Here is an 18,763-nt window from a genome sequence, read left to right as displayed (position 1 = left end):
TCAAAGTACATAAACCCTTTGAGTACTGATACTTTGAGACAAAAGAAATCTATTCCGGTCAAATTCCTTATTTACGGATTTTTTTTTTTAACTGAAGGCTTCAGAGGCTGAACAATTTTCCCAATGGGCTATGTCTCAGTTCTTCAGCTTTCAAAACAATATTGTTAGAATCACCAAGTCACTAAAATTTTTTTTCAGATATCAGTGTTTCAAAATTGTGGCGGCTTTCATCATAGAAGGACTGAAGTTATAGAATATAGATAAAAAGAAATATCTTAGAACCACCACACTGGCTTGCAATGTGAAGAGACATGAGATTAGAATTTGTTCCTCCTACTCTTACCATTCCCCCCACACACACTTATATACATATTTCCAACCTAAAGAGAAAAAGAAAGCAAACTTTCTTTACCGTCTTGAGTAGCTAAGTATGTACACACAGATTACTAAGCAACTAGAGGAAATGACTTTCCAAGGGTCTTAACTATATAGGGAGATTTACAAAGTGTTGTGGCTATTTTAGTTGTTTTCTGAATCATAATGAACAAAAGTAACTCTATTTATCTACAAACCTCAATTACAAGTTTAGTAGCCAAAGAATGCAAAAAGATTTGTGTATAATAAAATAAATGGAGTCATGTAAGAAAGCTGGCATTATACATACTAATACTCTCTCTCCTTCCTTCATCCTCTTTTATAATTGCCTCCTTCTTCTGATGCTCCTGAGCAATCTGGCCAGAATTCTCTTTGTCACTTGAAGGAGAATCACAGGCACCATCGGATTTCTTCTCAGTGGCCTCTTCATCCACTTTCTCCAAAGGATGAATCTTCACAATCCTCACCTTGAGCATTTTTTCCTTCCCAACCTATAAAGGAGACAGGAGAGAGAATCAGAGATAATAAAATAAGAACTAGAAATCTAAAGATAATACTTACAATATATTATTCAATATACATTCCACCTTACCTGACAAAAATTCACTTAAATTCGAAAGTAGCCAAGTATAGCGATTTTTCCAATTTTATTTCCCAGACTTCTAGGTTAAAATGTGACATCTTAAAAGAATAAAATGACCGCATTGGTACATAATTCATGTACCAATGTACTAAGCCCAAAGGGCAATCACTGCACAAACCTCAGAGCTGTGTGATTACAGTTCAAGAATTTCCACTTTATAAAATACCAATGATACAGATATCCAATTATTCTAGTACCACCTATGGAAAAGACTATCTTTATTTCACTTAATTATCTTTCCACCTTTACCAGAAATCAGTAGTGTGCATGTATGTGTATATGTATGTATGCACATATGTAGGTCTATTTCTGGATACTATTTCATTCCACTGATCTATTTGTCTACCTTTACACCAATTTCACACCATCTTAATACTTTAAAATTTAAAGGCACTAAATCAGATAGTATTAGATCTCTAACTCTGTTGTTCTGCAAAGTTGTTTTGTATAGATTCTTTGTATTTCCAAATAAATTTTATAATCAGCTTGGCAACTGCTACAAAAAAGTTGTTGTGATTTTATTGCAATTGTATTGAATCCGAGAAGAACTGACATGTTAATATTAATTTGTATGACCCATGAAAAGTTATCTCTCTCCATTATTTACGGTCTTCTTTAATTTCTCTTAGCAATGGTTTATAATTTTTAGGTAGAACTCATGCATATCTTTTGTCAGATTTACTCCGAGTATTTCGTATTTTTTAATGTTATTAAAATAGTATTTCTTTTTAAAATTTCAATTTCCAATTGTTTGTTGCTAACATGTGGAGATACAAATTGGTTTTTGTATATTTATCTTGTATCTTGCTACCTTGCTAAACGCATTTATTAGTTCTAGCAGCTTTTACAATTCCATGAGAATCGCCAGACCGACAATCATGTTGTCTGGAATAAAGATAATTTTACTTCTTGTTTTCCAATTTGGATGACTTTTATTTTTTTTTCTTAACATATAACTAGCTAGAAACTCCAATACAGTGTTAAATAGAGTGGAAGAGAAGACATTTAATCTTTTACCATTAGGTATATTAGCTGCAGGTTATACTGTACATACCCTCTATAATAAGATCAATGAGTTTCTCTTGGCAGTTTGCTGAGATAAGGAATTGATATTGGATTTTCTCAAATGCTTTTTGTGTAAACTGAGATGATCATATGGTTTTTATTTATCAATAAGAATTATAAATTTAAAACCACCTCATATTCCTAGGATAAACCCTATTTGCTCATAATGTATTAACCTTTTTAATATAGTGTTGAATTTCCTTTGCTAAAATTCTGATTAGAATGTTTACATCTACGTTCATAAAGGTGTTCTGAGAACACAGATTTTTTCTCTTACTATGTAGTTTTTTCTTATAACGTATTTATGTGGTTTTGGTATCAGTGTAATGCTGACCTCATAAAATTAATCACAAAGAATTCTGTCCTCTTCTATTTTCTGGAAGAGTTTGTACAGAATTGGTATTATTTCTTCCTTAAATACTTAGTAGCATTCACCAGTGGAGAGGATTAACTGGACCCATAAATTGGCACCTGACATAACGATTTTTATCTCCTTGCCTGGGGTATTGGTCATATATTTAAGCCATTTGGACAAAGAATCTTTCAAGGCCCATTATTCAGCTGTTCCCTGTTTACTGAACCAGCCATTAGTTTCCAAGAGGAGCAGACTGGCCAGGTTGATGGATCTGTAAGAAAAATGTGTTTACGTCTGTGTATCTCTCTCTCTATTTATCTCTGTATCCTCCTCATGTCTGTGTATGTTTATTTTCTCTCTTTGCCTCTCATTTTCATTTGGTAGGCTCGTGAATGTTATCTGAGTGTGTCTGTGTCCATTTGTATGTCTACATGTGTGAGATTCTTTGTCTGTCTATGGCGATCACATCAACCTTGTGAAAATAAGACCCTTACCTAAAATAGGAAAATAGTAACCCTCCCTACTTTCTTTTTAAGCAACTCACTTGTTTTGCATCTTCCTTTTTTAAAAGTCCCATTTCCCTACTCCCTCTCTTTTGACAACCATCAGCTAGTTCTCTCTATGGGTCTGTTTTTTCTTTTTTTGTTGTTTTTGTTTTTAGAGTCCATGTACAAGTGAGATCACACGGTATTTGTCTTTCTCTGTCTCATTTACTTCACTTAGCACACCCTCTATGTCCTTCCATGGTGTTTGGAAATGGCAAGATTTCATTTTTAATTGTTGAATAATATTCCATTGTATATATTTACCATATCATCTTTATCCATTCATCTATTGATAGACATGTAGGTTGCTTCCATTCATCATCTACTAATGGACATATAGGTTGCTTCCATATCTTGGCTATAACTAGTAATACAGCAATAAACATAGGGATGCATATATCTTTTTGAATTATTGTTTTGTTTTCTTTGGATAAATACCCAAAAATGTAATTGCTAGATTGTATGGCAGCTCTATTTTTAATTTTTGAGGAATCGCCATACTGTTTTCCATAGTGGCTGTACTAATTTATAATCCCACCAATGGTGTACGAGGGTCCCCTTTTCTCCACATCATCACCAATACTTATTTGTTGATTCATTGATGATACCCATTTTGACAGGCGTGAGGTAATCTTATTGTGGTTTTAATTTGCATTTCCCTGATGATTCGTGATATTGAGAATCTCTTCATGCCTGTTGGCCATCTGCATGTCCTTTTGGGAGAAATGTCTGTTTAGTCCTCTGCCCATATTTTAATTGGACTGCTAAGGCTTTGATGTTAAGTTGAATGAGTTCCTTATATATTTTGAATATTAACCCCTTTATCAATGAACATAGGGATGCATATATCTTTTTGAATTATTGTTTTGTTTTCTTTGGATAAATACCCAGAAATTTGAAAATACCTTCTCCCATTCAGTAGACTGTCTTTTCGTTTTGTTGTTTCCTTTGCTGTGCAAAAACTTTAGTTTTATGTATTTCTATTTTGTTTGTTTCCCTTGTTCGAGGAGATATACCCAAAAAGATATTGCTAAGAATGAGGTCAAAAAAGTTTACTGCCTGTTATCTTCCAAGAGTTTTATTGTTTCAGGTCTAACATTTAAGTCTTTAATTCATTTTGAGTTTACTTTTGTATATGGTATAAAATGGTCCAATTTCATTTTTTTGCATGTATCTGTCGAGTTTTGCCAATACCATTTACTGAAGATTGTCTTTATACAACTGTAGATCCTTGCCTCTTCTGTTTCTGTAGATTAACTGACCATATAAGTGAGGATTAATTTCTGGGCTCTCTATCCTATTCCACTGATCTACACATTTGTTTTTCTGCTAGTACCACACTACTTTAATTATTATAGCTTAGTAGTATACTTTGCTATCAGGGAGCATGAGTCCTACTTTGTTCTCTCTGAAAATTTCTTTGGCTATCAGGGGTCTTTTGCGGTTTCACATAAATTTTAGGACTAGTTGTTCTCATTCTAAGAATGCCATTGACATTTTAATAAGGATTGCATTGAATTGGTATATAACTTTAGGTAGTAAGAACATTTTAACAATATTAATACTTCCAGTCTATGAGACAGGATACCCTTCCATTTAGCTACATCTTGTTTAATTTCTTTCCTCAATATCTTACAGTTTTCAGTGTACAGGTTTTTCACCTTTTTGGTTAAATTTATTCCTCGGTATTTTATACTTTATGATGTAATTGTAAATGGGATTGCTTTTTAATTTTTTTTTCTGATTGATCATTATTGGTGTATAGAAACACAGATTTTCTGTATATTGATTCTGTATCCTGCAACTTCACTGAAATCATTTACAAGTTCTAATAGTTTTCTGGTGGCCTTTAGGGAGTTTTCCATATATAGTATCATGTCATCTGTAAATAATAATAGTTTTACTGCTTCCTTTCCAATTTAGATGCTTTTTATCTTTTTCTCTTGTCTGACTACTGTGGCTAGAACTTCCACTACAATGCTTAACAGAAATGGTGATAGCAAGTATCCTTGTCTTCTTGTTCCTTATCTTTGAGGAAAGTCTTCCAGCTTTTCACCGTTGATAGTAACTGTGGGTGTGTCATATATGGCCTTTATTATGTTGAAATATGTTCCTTCTAAACCTGTTTTATTGAGAGTTTTTATCACAAAAGGATGCTGATTTTGTCAAATGCTTTTTCTGCACATATTGAGACGATCATATGGTTTTTATACTTTACTGTGTTAATGTGATATATCACATTGACTGATTTATGGATGGTGGACCACCCTTGCACCCATGGGATGAATCCCATTTGGTCATGGCGTAAAATCCCTTTAACGCATTGTTGAATGTGGTTTTCTGACACTTTGTTGAGAATTTCTGTATCTATATTCATCAAGGATACTGGCCTGTAATTTCTTCTTTTTTGTAATGTCTTTATCTGGTTTTGGTATCAGGGTAATGCTGACTTCATAAAATGAGTTTGGAAGTGTTCCTTCCATTTTATTTTTTGAAATAACTTTAAAAATAAGTCATTTTATTTAGACTAAAGTTTGAAAAGTACTGGCTACTGTTAGTTAGGTCTTCCATCGCATACAACTGAAATCACTTATAACTCACATGAGTTAACAATGTAAACAACCTATTTAAATATCTGAGCCTGTTTCCTATCTCAATGTTTCTATGCAGATTCTGCAAGACATTATATTATGTAGAATGATTAGCCCAGTATCCAGTAAATACAAGTATTTAACAAATTTGAGTTCCCTTCCTCCAGATTCTTACTTTAAGCTTTCAAAACATTACACAGAGATTGCTTTAGTGTTAGGTATCACTTTAGTAAGTTATCCTTGAGCTATCTGAGCTAGAAAATTAAATAACAAATTTAAGTTGGAAAAGAAAAAAGTTAACTCATTCACTATTGTAGTGAAATGAGATTGTATGCATGTTGGTAGCATAGATTTCTGAGTCTTTTAAACAAAGTATAAAAAAAATTACAAAAAAAATAATAAAAGCCAAGATAGCATAGTTATTAAAAAGGGATAACACAAAGAAAACAAGAGTACAATGGTACACAGTCTAACCATTATAAGATTAAACATTTCTAATAATAAATATGGTTCTAAAATGTGGTCCTTACACTTGATATGAAGCAAAGCAAACTTCATGTTAATACAATTTTATAAACACAAAAATGTATTCTATAATCTATACTAGACACTCCAATCCTGACATATGGTTAGTGAGTCAAATCGCATTTAAAAAGAAAAAAAAAAAAAGAAGGTGCTTACCTCAAAGTCACACTCTTCTCCCACAGCATATTTGGTCATGATCTCCAACCAAGCAGTATCTACTAACTTTTCTAAAGAGGCTGTGTTATGGTGAACCATTTCCAGAACAAGTTTCTCATACCAGGCAGGAAACTCCTCCTTCAAACTAAACAAGTATGTTATTAATTGCCAAGAAAATGCAGAAAAACCTATCTGGAGCTTTAATTCAGGTAAATTCAAACATTTCTTTAGCAAATATATGCAAGACATTGGGTAATAAAGATTAAAAACCATGTGGCACACAGGAAAAAGAAAGAACTTTTAAGTAGCTTTGTCAGACTGACCTATCCAAGTTAATTTTCTCATCTATAAAATGTAAATAATAGGCATATCATTAATAAGGTTGATTTTTTTCCCAAGTTTGTTTTTATAGTAGACCCCCTTTTTAGGTGTGAATTATTTTTTCACAGCCTTTTCCTAGTTTTTGGTTAGGACACCATAACAAGTATATTTGTTATTTCTCAATCAATAATATGCTTTAATATATATTCATTTAGTTCTCATAATACCTTATGAAGTACCTAGAATTTTCGTTTTATGAATAAGGAAAATATATCAGGAAGAGGTAACATGTTGGAACCACGACTTGAACTCCAAAGCCCTATGATGTACCACTTTTCACTAGCAAAAAAGAATTTTAATTATCATATCCAATATGGGCAAGTGAATAGTGCAAAATTACACTCATATACTGCTGTTAGCCTGTTTCAACTCTTTGAAAGCAGTCTGACAACAATTATCAAAAACTGTCATACATGCACAAAGATATTCACTGCTGGGTTCTTGATGGTAGCAAAAACAGGCAGCAGCAACCTTAATGATTAGTTGTTAGATATTCAATTCTGACCAGACTGTAATATTTGTGCTGTGGACAAAGGGAAGCATCGGGCATGAGAATTCACGTAAATGCAAATATTAGGCTTACTGTCGTATTACAATATTCTCAATTGCTTTCTGTACTGTTTATAACTACAAATGTTCCACTAACTGACTGCTAGACTGAAAATCTCTTATCATACTCCCTCCCTTACAATTAACCCACTGAGTTATATGCTATTTCCTAATCACAACCCATAAGCTTCTCCTCTCCCTCCCTTTGTTAAGGTTGTTACCTTTGTTCTCTCTCCACTATCCTCCCTTATAGCTTAATCATCCTTCCAAGACGTTCTCAGACTTCCTCAATTTCATAAGGCTTTTCTTGGCCCCTATTAACTCACTCTCTTCTCATTAAACCTTACAGTCACTCAGCTTAAATTTCATTGTTATTTCTGAATGAGACTGGACAATTATGTTCAGATTCTTTTACTAATTCTGTATTATTTATATTCTTACAACCGAAAAAGATTTCTAATTCGAATAAAAATTGTAAAACTTGTCTTTTTCAGTAATTCCTCCCATCGCCCCCTATATTTTGTTAGCTATCAAATCACATAAAACATTCCCCAAGTGTGTTCTTCAAAACCTCACTTTCATGTAATCAGTTCTGATGTCAATTAAATTTGAAACCCACAAGATTAAACCAAGCTTAAGCTCCTTTACTACAGGTCTTCTGGAAATCTTTAATATGTTAATGTGTTATGGCTTTTCAAAAACAAAGTACGTAGTAGTTTTTCCAAAGTTATGGCCAAAATCCTCTTTTCAGGAAGAATTAAGAGAATCCATCTCATTCTTTCTATTCCCAATAATGCCATGACTCACTAAACACTATCCTAGCTAGCCTACAGACTTCACACCTGCCTCTTCTCTAACTCATCCTACACAATGCTTCCAGATTAAACTTCTCAAAGCCCAAATTCGATCATCACTGTACCATATGTATCTTTTCTGTTCAAAAATTATTGCCATCCTCACTGTTCACTGAACACAAATGTCTCATCTTGTCTTCAAACATCACCGTCTTCATGAACTTTTCTCTAACAACTCCAGGTTAGTTTCCTTTTTTCCTAAAAACACACCCAGAGAAAGTAGCACTATCTCTATTTGCAAAGAGCAAACAGTACGTGCTTACATATAGTGCAGAGGACTGTGCCTAGGTACAGTAACCAATTCAAGAATGAGTAAAATATGAGGCCAGCCCTCAAGAAGTTTACAGGCTAATGCAGGACGCAGCAACAGCCCATGGGCCAAATCTAGCCTGCTATCAGTTTTTGTAAATAAAATTTTATTAGAAGCACGGTCACTCATTTATATATTATCTATGGCTGTTTTTACTGTACAACCTGAGTTGAAAGTTGAGACAAAGACCATATAGCCCATAAACCCTAAAATATTTAGTAAAAGGCTCTTTAAAAGGTTGGCCAACCCCTGTTCTAGCACACTAAAAAGCCATATACATAAATACACTAATCAAAAACGGAATGATGTAAGTCAGTGGCCCCCAACCTTTTTGGCACCAGGGACTGGTGCTCCTATGAGAACCTTATGCCTGATGATCTAAGGTGGAGCTGAGGTGGTGATGCTAGCGCTGGGGAACGGCAGCAAATACAGATGAAGTTTCACTAGCTTGATCACTGCTCACCTCCTGCTGTGAGGCCAGGTTCCTAATAGGCCACTGACCTGGTACTGGTTCTCAGCCCAGGGTTTGGGGACCCTTGATATAAGTGACTCAAGTAAAGGAGCCACAGGTGCCAGCCAGGTTAACAGATTTTAGTAATTATCAGTCAATGATAGAGCCATGACTAGAAACCAGGTCTCAACTGAACCTAGTGCTCTGTTATATCAGCAAAAGAGCAGATTAGTATTAGATTACTAAACTGTATGCTTTCTGCTTGTCTGATATCAAGAGAAACCAATGAGAAGTCCATAGAAGAAGCTTCTATTCCGAATTACCAAGAGTGGTTTTCATCATCACTAGTTTCTAGTTATCTTTTACATGCGCCTACTGCCCAAACTGAGTGTTTTCTTTGAGAAAAGACCCAGATAAGTAGGCACTTTGAATACAGACAAGATTTTTAAGACATCTCATTCAACGAGCCCACTTAAATGGTCTTCAAATTGTGTATTTATTTTTGATAGCTGCTGTAAATACTGTCTTAAACTTCAAATAATCACAAAATAAAACTTTCTGCTAATCTGCTGCCTCCAAACTACTTCTAGATCATATTTACTTCCATTGCTTAGAACCACATTTCCAGAATATTAACAAGGTAAAAGTACAGAGCAAAAACTTTCAAAAGCCTGGTAAATATCTAAATAAGTATACACAAAACTACATTTCCACACACTTTGTTACTAGCAAGAAGCCACTAGGCAAAGGCACTCAGACACCATTATACTAATGTATTTCAATTGATGCCCCATAAATTTAAATACAAATATTGCTTTACAGTTGCTATTCCCCCTTTCCTAATAATATGAAGATGGTGCTAGAAGAGCAATGCTTCTCTTACTTACAGTTCAGCAACTTCCTGTTCCTCCTCCCAGGCCTCCTTGTGTGTTAGCTGACTACTTCCGGTACTCTTACACGTCCAAATGCGTTCACTGTACCTTTCCAAACGGGCTTCATATTCTCTGTTAGCAGTGGCTCAGGAAAACAATATTCGAGCAACAGATATCTAATCCATATCCATAAAATACTACATATAGAAAAAAACCTATAATATCCTTTCTATGATGTATAGCATGAGAAGATAAAATCAGTTTTTAATTGGCAAATCCAAACAAGATGATTAAGACTGAACTATGATTAGAATGGTTTGTCATGTTTTACAAATAAAATATTAACATTTTAGTATAAATGTGATTTCTTCAATTCGCCCAAGTTTCATTTCAAAAGACAGTACTAAAAATTCCTAAGAAAAAATAAAGGCAAAATAAGACGTAAGTCTTAAGGAATAAGAATTTAAGGTATGTGGAATTGTTACACAACTTAGATGGTTAGCAAGTCTACAACTCAGTTCCACAGTAAGATGAGATGACCAGTCCAGTCTTACATGCAGTTTGAAATAAACCTGGTGCATCTGCTAATGATCCATTTACTTAAAGCCTTCCAGTCTACCTTAGAAATACCTGTTGATTCATTAGTAGGGTTTAAAAAAAATTCCATAAAGTCCTAAAAATAATTTTGATATATTTATCCAGCCTTTATGTTGTCTCCAATAATAATACATTCACAAGTCATTTACCAGTTGTTGTTCCTGAAAGAGTAGGAGGAAGAGAACATCATAAATTAGTGCCATATACATGGTAACTTTCCACGACATCCCAACTGGAATTCACTATCAGCCAGACACATTCAAATTCAAATGACAAGTAACTAATTTACTTTTAGTATAGCAACAGATGCTATGCAATAAAATAAACTGACACCACAACTAGAGAATTAGCTGCCAATCTCTGTACTTTCCAAGTGATACTTTTTATGCTGGTTGAAATAACAGTATTTAAACAGCTCCCCCTCCATAATATTACTTCACAAGAATTCATTTTTAATATATGGAGATGGTTGATTTTCCAGGGTTATGATCAGTGAAAAACAGAACAGAGATGAATCCACAGGTATTCCAAAATAGTTTTAGCCAACAGTAAAAGCAACTTTCCTCACTACATCATTCTCTGGATCTAATAAAAACAATACAATAAGTCTATTTCCCTCATCAAAGGTGGTGTTAAAATTTAAAAGATAAAACAAAATAGAGTTAATAGTAAAAACCAGGAGTCTGACTTCCATATAAAGCTATGTAAATCCAATTAATGATAATTTATAAAAAACTATATGGTCCCCCTTTTCTGCAGTTTCGTCTTCCAGTTTATTATCCAATCAAATGTGGTCCGAAAATATTAAATGGAAAATTCCAGAAATAATTTATTGTTTTAAATTGCAAGCCATTCTTAGTGTGATGAAATTTCGTTCCTCCTGAATCATCGGTTTGTCCAGGGTATCCAGCTGTAAAAGGTGCCCACCCATTAGTCACTTAGTAGCCATTTGTTATCAGATTGACTGGTTGTTGAAGTGCTGTGTTCAAGTAACTTTTGCTCTATTTAATAATGGCCCCAAAGTGCAAGAATAGTGCTGCTGGCAATTTGAATATGCCAAAGAGAAGCCTTAAACTTTATCATATGTACGTATGTATAGGAAAAAACATATATAGAGTTCAGTACTATTTCAGTATTTTGGTACTATTTCAAGGCACCCATCCACTGAGGGTCTTAGAATGAATTCCCTGCAGATGGGGGAAGGGAGAGCTATTGTACAGAGAGAAAAAGAACTAGTATGGCTTCCATTATCATAACTAATCAATCAACAAGATGGATTTGTCTTCTGTTTTTGTGTGCCTGTTTGCACTAAGAGAAAGGAAGTAAAATAATCAGTAAGTGGATTCATTTAAACATACAAAAAAACTTAAGATTCTAATACATTTGTTAACTACATTAAAGAAATTCACTGGGTAATTAGGGAGAGGGCAAATGATATCAGCAAATATGTCCTAAAAAGAGAGAACATGAAGTTTTCATGATTAGTTATTTTAAAAAGTAGGAATAATGCGCCCAATTGATTCACCTTGATCTAGACCCATATCGTCAACATACAATACTGGTACTGCCTAGATGCCTAAGTGATATCTCAAATCCAACTTTTTCTAAATTCTTACTACCTCTCTCATCCCTCCCAAATTTGCTCCTTAACAGATATTCCCAATCTCACCGAAAGGCCCTAATTCTCAAATCAGAAATCACCCTCATCTCTCCAGCCCCTAACTATAATCACTTATTTCTCAATTCAGTACTTTTTCTCCACTAACAGCCATTATCTAAATCCAGCCTCTGATCCTCATTTCTCACCCAGCCATAACATTTTAAAACATTTTAACTGGCCTCCATGGTAATCCTCTTCTCTAGTCCTTTATGTATCTCACCATAACATCCTTTTTTCTCAATCTTGTTTCTAAACTCATTTCTTCTTCTGATTACTTTAAAAATGTCATTTGCCCACAAGTCCCCTAAAATAAAAATAAATTCACACAGAGAAGCAATCCTCTGACTCCCACAGTACTGAAAAATCACCCCACCAATCCACATTTTATTGTGGTTTATTTTCTGTAATTTTTATTATTTTGAAAAGAAAAAGGAAACTTTTTTCAAACAATATATATTTAAATACGAAACATTTACTACGATTTGAATGAAAGTCCTTTCTACTCTAATATATATCTTTCCCATCTTCCTTTGAAAATCACTGCTATCAGTTTAGCATTCTCAGTTTGGGTGACCTCATCCATTTCCATAACTTCGATTACAATCTACATGCTAATAACGTCTATCACCAGCTCAGTCTCCTTTCTCTGAACTCCAGGCCCATATAAACAGTAGTAATATAGACATCTCCATTTGGTTATCCACAGAAACTCAATACAAGAACGTCCAAACTAAACATTTCACTTCCTATCCCCCTCATTCCTAATCAAAACAGAAAGAAATAACACTTGCTCCTCATTCTGGGTTCTCTATATCAGACAATGACACCACTAACCAAGTGACAACCAAAACATTATCCTTGACTCCTCCCCAATCACCAAATTCTGTCCAATCTACCTAATTTATTTCTGAATTCCACCTATTGTACTTCTCTCCACCTCAAGGAAAAATAAATTTATTCAGACCCCATTACCTATTGCCTAAATTATTTAAGGACCACTTCACTCAGTATAGCTGCCACAAGTCTCAAGGCTGCAAATCTATTCTCAACACTGTAGCCAATGATCATCCTAACCTAAAAGCCTGCTTTTTTCCTATTCAAAGTTTTCAACAGCCTGCACTAAACTTAAGGCAAAGTTCAAATTCCCCAACCTAGCTCACATGGACCTGTGTGATGCAGCACTTTTCCGTATCTCTCACCTAAGCATCTCCATTCCCACTTCTTCACTCCAGCTATATGAAACTTCTTTCAATTTTTAAAAATCAAGAACCTTTCAAACTCATTAACTCTTCAAAGAACAGAGTCCTCTATTCGTCATCTAACTAAATTCTAATTATCTTTCAGATCTCAACTTAAAAGTAACTTTCCCCAGAAAACATTCTCTGAAACCCTGAAATATGGTAGGTAGATTGTACTGTTCTTTCCAAATATTCACCTCCCTTCCATAAGAGGATTTTCTACATCACCCACTGCCATGTGGCTTGCAGTGATTCAGGTGAAGAAGAAAAATATCCCCATCCCACTGATATGGGGCTTGGCCACATGACTTGCTTTGACCAACAGACTTGAGTAGATATGACAGATGCCACCTCTAAGAAGAAACTTCTTAAAAAAAGCCATCATGGTTTCACCCAGCTGTTTCTGCCACTGCAGACTGAGACCGCTCCTTCAGCCTGGGCCTTGGAATAAGAAAAATGTATCTCTCCTTTTTTTAAGGTTTCTTTTTCTTTTTAAAATGTGACTACAAGAAAAATTTTAATTCTATGTTACTCACATTCTATCTCTATTGGACAGCACTGTAACCTAAAGTTTACATCTAAGAATGAATGCCTCAGACAAAAACACAAAATTTTTAATTGACTAGTCATCAAAATTACCTTAATTTCAAAACTGAAATTCCTACAACCCTTAACATTGGATATTAAGTTCATGTAACTTTGTTCTGATTACTTGGACTTATGTTAAAAGAGAAAAAAAGTGAAAACGAAAGAAGGAAAAGCCCACTAGAAGGATACTGAATCAGCTGCCTCTAAATCCTATTTCAGATTTTAGATTACCAAAATAAGTTGCTCACTCTCAAATAACCACGCAGAGCAAATGCTAATTGAGGTTTTTATGTTCCAGCCACTGCAGCACATATAACTGCGGACAAAATGTCAAAGCAATTCTCCAAAGGTTGTGTAAGCTATAAATGATAAGATATTTTCAATCCTAGACTATCTCATCAGGTATCTACTTTTTCAATAGTTCAAGAGCTACCTCCTCACCACAAAATGATACTTTTTTGTTCTCTTTAGCCTTGTAAGGATTGTTTCTTTCAATAAAGTACTTGATAGCCAGAAAGAAAGTGGCCCATGAAAAGTATAGAGGTTAAATAAGCACAATCATAATCCTAAGAGTTCTAAGTGAGATGACAAAGTGCCAAAACAAGATTTGCTTTTTATCCTATTTTCTCTCTTTCGACCAGTCTGTCGTTAAGTTCAAAACAACTCTAATCTGGTATGACTTGTTATTTTAAAGAAATTAAATTATAAAAATTATGTAAGAGCTAGTATTCCAACGGTCCAATAAAATCCTGTCCTTGCAACCACAACTTTACTCGACTCTTAAAATGTGCTCTATTTAATGAAGATGTACAATGATGTTTCGAGAACATACCAATACTCGCAGCTTTAAGTCAATAAAACATCACATAAATTTGCTACAGAATATACATAATCAAAAGGCAAGCATTAGAAGAAAATTAAAGTGTCAAATCCTATTAAAAACATAATTGTAAATATAAATTAAGAACTGGAAATAACTACTTCAAATGCAGCTGTTACCCAACCACATATTTGTTCTCGTCTACGAAATCCCTAATAGTCTAATAAAGAAATATGCCAACCTACCAACCACACAATACAACTGTTTAAAAATCGTCTTTAAAGTGCTTACATTTGTAGAAATTCCCAAGTGAGCAATTTCACCCCAAAATATAACACAATTTAATAATTCCTTTAAAAGGGTTCTAAATACTGATATTGGAAATTTTTTAAATGAAGATTTTTATTAAATACATACCATTTTAGAAGTTTCAGTTTTCAACTGTAATCGTTAAAGAGTAACTCCTAATATATATCATTATATTTCAATGATTTCAGTAAATATGAAAAAGCCTGTGCTGCCAGTTCAAAATTAGCTATCTACAGCCATTTTTTTACATATTCAGTACCCATCAGACTTAGAATCTGTCCTCTACTGCATGTTTCTTATGCTTCATTAGAACCAGACCTGAAAAATTAACACCTGATAATAGTGTGAGTAACCATCAACTGCTAAAAAAAAAGACATCTGAATAGCATTTTAAAAGGATATGGCAGATTCCCACAAGTAATTCTTTACTCCACCAATGTTTGGAATGTTATTTAAAAAAAAAAAAAGTAGGGCATCTTTAGAATAATGCACATTTAGTAGAGCTAGTATACTTGACCAGAGCATTCCAAAAGTCCTAAAAGGCCAAGGAAAAGAACCAATTACCACTCCCACCCCTCCCTTAAATACATCTTTATATCACAAACTGACACAAAAGTGGACTAACATCGAAAGGAAGGAGGGTCATTCCTCGGTTCTTTTGATTTACTTACAGGGATGACGTAGGCAAAAAGCACAGAATTCTCAGCCTGACTCTCATCATTTACAGTGTGTGTGACCTTTAACAAGTCAACCTCAATTCTCTGGGCCCACCTGACAAACCAGACAGGAGAATCTGACCATCTAGATCAATTCAGCTCTGAGATGCTATAATTAGTTTTTAAGAGCCTCCTTACAGCATGGACTCACTTTCCAGGTCTCATTGTATGTAAACATCCAATATTCACAAACTGCACTCAAACAAGAATGAGATTATTCTATAAAGTATTACATTAAAAGGAGAATCAAGGAGAAATTAAATGATATCGCTCACATGGGCACTTTCTTCTCTATACAGAAGTTAGCAGAAACCACAAGAAATCAGGTCCTTCCAAAGGGAAAGGGCTAAAATTATACATTAAATAAAACTGAGTAATACATTAGCCTTCACTCTTGAAGTTTTCAGTACATTAAAGAAAGCCTGATTCAGAAACCATTTTTACACTTAAGCTTCAAAACGGACTCGACTGGCATCGATTAAAAAAAAAAGTAAATACAAGTCGTATAACTTTTAACCGAAAGACTAATAAGCTTGTGCAAGAAACAATGATTAGAAGATGGGATGCTTCGTATTTAAAACATTAGTCTGGTGCTTCTAAAATACAACATAAAAACCTTAAGTCTATCATGGTACTTATTTATTATTTCACTTAAAATAAAAAACCAACCTCCTTCTAAATCATCAAAACTTCAAACCTGAGCATACCCAGGAAAGAAGGGCATCAGCTCCTACAAGGTAACTGTTTTCCTTCCCTTTCCTCTAAGTCTGGAAATTTATTCTTGGTTTTGTGCCTCACAATCCTCTGTCAGTTCATCACCAGCCTAAAGTCCACTCGGCAAGAGAAAAAACACAAATGCCCCCGCAGAGATCGGGGTACAACGCAGTCGAGACTTGTACAAGTCGATCACGAGGCCACAAGGATACAATTTCAAAAACTTACGTTGAAGGTTTAATTTTAAAAGAAAAAAGCAAAGAAGACCGTGCTCCCCGTGGTTCTTAGGGCCTAAAGCCAACCCCGGGGGGGGGGGGGTCTCTTCTCCACAGCGAGGCCTGGGAACAAAGTGCGGAGCCGAGGAAAGGATGGCGAGCTAGGGGCTCCGTAGCGCCCTGAGAGGGGCCGGCCCGCACCCCCGCCTGCTTGCCCCCAGAACCGCGGGCTCAGGCTCAGAGTACAGGCCCGCCGTTGCCGAGCACGTTGACATCTGCCACTGGCGCAGGGCAGCAAGGCCCACCCGCCCAGCGACCCCCAACCCACTCTCCCACCCCGCGGGCGGCCAGGCCGGCGCCCCTAGAAAAGGATACTCCCGGGTGCGGAAGGCCTCCTGAGTGTGCGCGATGGTGAAGAGTGGCTCCTCGCCGGGAAGCGGCTTCACCAACGGGAAGGGCTTGCGGCCCAGGAGCGGCGCCATCGCGGTGGCGGCGGCTGCAAAGAAGGCGGCAGCAGCAGCTCGGCGAGCCCGCGGCGCAACACTAGGCCCCGCGGCCCGGAGCGAGCGCCTGGCTCCCGGGGGTGGGGTGGGGGAGGGGAGGGGTGAGAGGGCGGTGCGAACTCGGCTCCCTCACTGCTGGCGCGGCCGCGCGAGGGCCATGGAACTGGACCTAAGGGCACAGAACTCCCACGCACACGGCTGCTCTGCCCGGCAGCTTCCAGCCAACCTTCGCTACCGGTCCCCGCGTTCGGCAGTCACGACTCCTCAGCTGCACAGGAGGAAATTATTGAAAAATGGCGGGAGATTCCCCCCACCCCCCCCACTCGGCCAGCTCACACACTAACTTGCTCCCCTGTGGCGCCGGTGGCGAATGCTCCAATAGGCGGAGAGCTGGTCAGCGCTCACAGCCTATTGGCTCAAAGGAACTGCCGCTCTGCTCTTGGGTCCCGCCCCCTTCCCCGACTGCTTAGTTGGGTTGCAGCGCATCAGAGGGCAGTATGAAGAGGTGAAAGGTCACGTTATGTAAGCTATGGTGCCGGGCGTGCAGACTTCCAGAGGCGGAGTTGGTGGTGGGAAATAGCAGGGAACCGAAAAGCCGGGAATTCAAGGAGGTCAAGCCAGAGAAGCCCCTTAACATATACAGACACTGCGCCATCTGTCACTGACGGCGACACCGACATCCGGGAACCACTGTCCGTGTGGCGTGTCGGAGGGGGGAGGGGGAAAGCGCGGCCAGGGGCTTTGTCTTTCCACTTCTGCTCCGCCCCCTCCTTAAAGGCGCCGCGCTCGGCCACGCCCGGGTAGAACGGATGGGAGAAGGGGTTGGCGGGAAGTAACCCCAAGACCTGGCCCAAGCAAAGGCCCTACTGAAGGGCAACTTGAACTCCAGCCTCTTCACCCCAAAGTTGACTTCTGGACGAGAGTGTGGTTGAGAACTTTATATTAGTATGGTGCTTGTTTCTAGGGGCTGACAGGAAAGGATAATAAAGAAGCTTCTTGACAAAAACATGTTAAAGGGCATCCATCTATTAAAGAGACTATTCCTTCAAATGGTCTTTACTAGCAACTACAATGTTAATAAACCTGTTAGGTGTTATAGGGGGAAAAAGACTGCCCTGAAAAAAATAAGACAACCAATTATATGAGACAAGTGCTGAACAAAGTGCACAGTAAATAGTGATAACTGGGTAAGGACATTTGATCTGCTTCTCCAAGCTGACTGCACCCATAGTCCAAAATCTGTTTGGGTATGCAATGCAATCAGAAACACATTCATAGTAATTCTCTTCCTACAAAAGTGTTTCAGTTCAAAGATCCTCAGTGGCACAAAGAACATACTTTCCCAGCTTGTTCATCAACAGGGCTAGACTACTAGATGTCCCTGAATGCAGCATGCCAATACCAGACCAGACCTTTTCTCCTTTTCTTCTCACCTTGTGGTGAGAAGTATACCCCCAGTAAAACAAGCTTTCAGTCAGAGGCTACCCCTATGGATGCTTCTCTGATTACCTACCAGAGAAAGGAGGTCATCTTCCTTCAGAAGCCATTGCTTCTAATGATTAGGAGAAACCTCAGAAAATATGGCATTTGAGTTGATTGTAAAAAGATAAGTAGCACTTGACTATGCATAAAAATGATAAACGTAGGCAGAGGGAGCAGCAGGACAGACTTGGTAAATTCAGAACATGTGCCTAAAACAGGTTTTGAGGCAGAAAGTATCAAGAGATGTGA

At 36.8% G+C, this 18,763-nt stretch overlaps 1 protein-coding gene across 1 annotated transcript in view; it reads right to left on the bottom strand.

Moving 5' to 3' along the window:
• Positions 1 to 17,340, bottom strand: part of BAZ1B (bromodomain adjacent to zinc finger domain 1B) — a 60,497-nt gene extending 43,157 nt beyond the window's left edge. The window contains exons 1-4 of the mRNA XM_036225363.1: positions 16,905 to 17,340; positions 9,688 to 9,804; positions 6,256 to 6,400; positions 665 to 866 (exon numbers count right to left, since the gene is read on the bottom strand). Of these exons, the coding sequence (XP_036081256.1) occupies positions 665 to 866; positions 6,256 to 6,400; positions 9,688 to 9,804; positions 16,905 to 17,011 (571 nt within the window). The 5' untranslated portion in view covers positions 17,012 to 17,340. The remainder of the gene's footprint in view (positions 1 to 664; positions 867 to 6,255; positions 6,401 to 9,687; positions 9,805 to 16,904) is intronic.
• Positions 17,341 to 18,763: the final 1,423 nt, after the last annotated feature.

This window comes from Rousettus aegyptiacus, unplaced genomic scaffold (assembly GCF_014176215.1).
Source record: "Rousettus aegyptiacus isolate mRouAeg1 unplaced genomic scaffold, mRouAeg1.p scaffold_m13_p_8, whole genome shotgun sequence".
In the NCBI taxonomy this organism is placed as follows: domain Eukaryota; kingdom Metazoa; phylum Chordata; class Mammalia; order Chiroptera; family Pteropodidae; genus Rousettus; species Rousettus aegyptiacus.
Note: the sequence above shows the minus strand (reverse complement) of the source record. Positions and strands in the feature narration are given on the sequence as shown.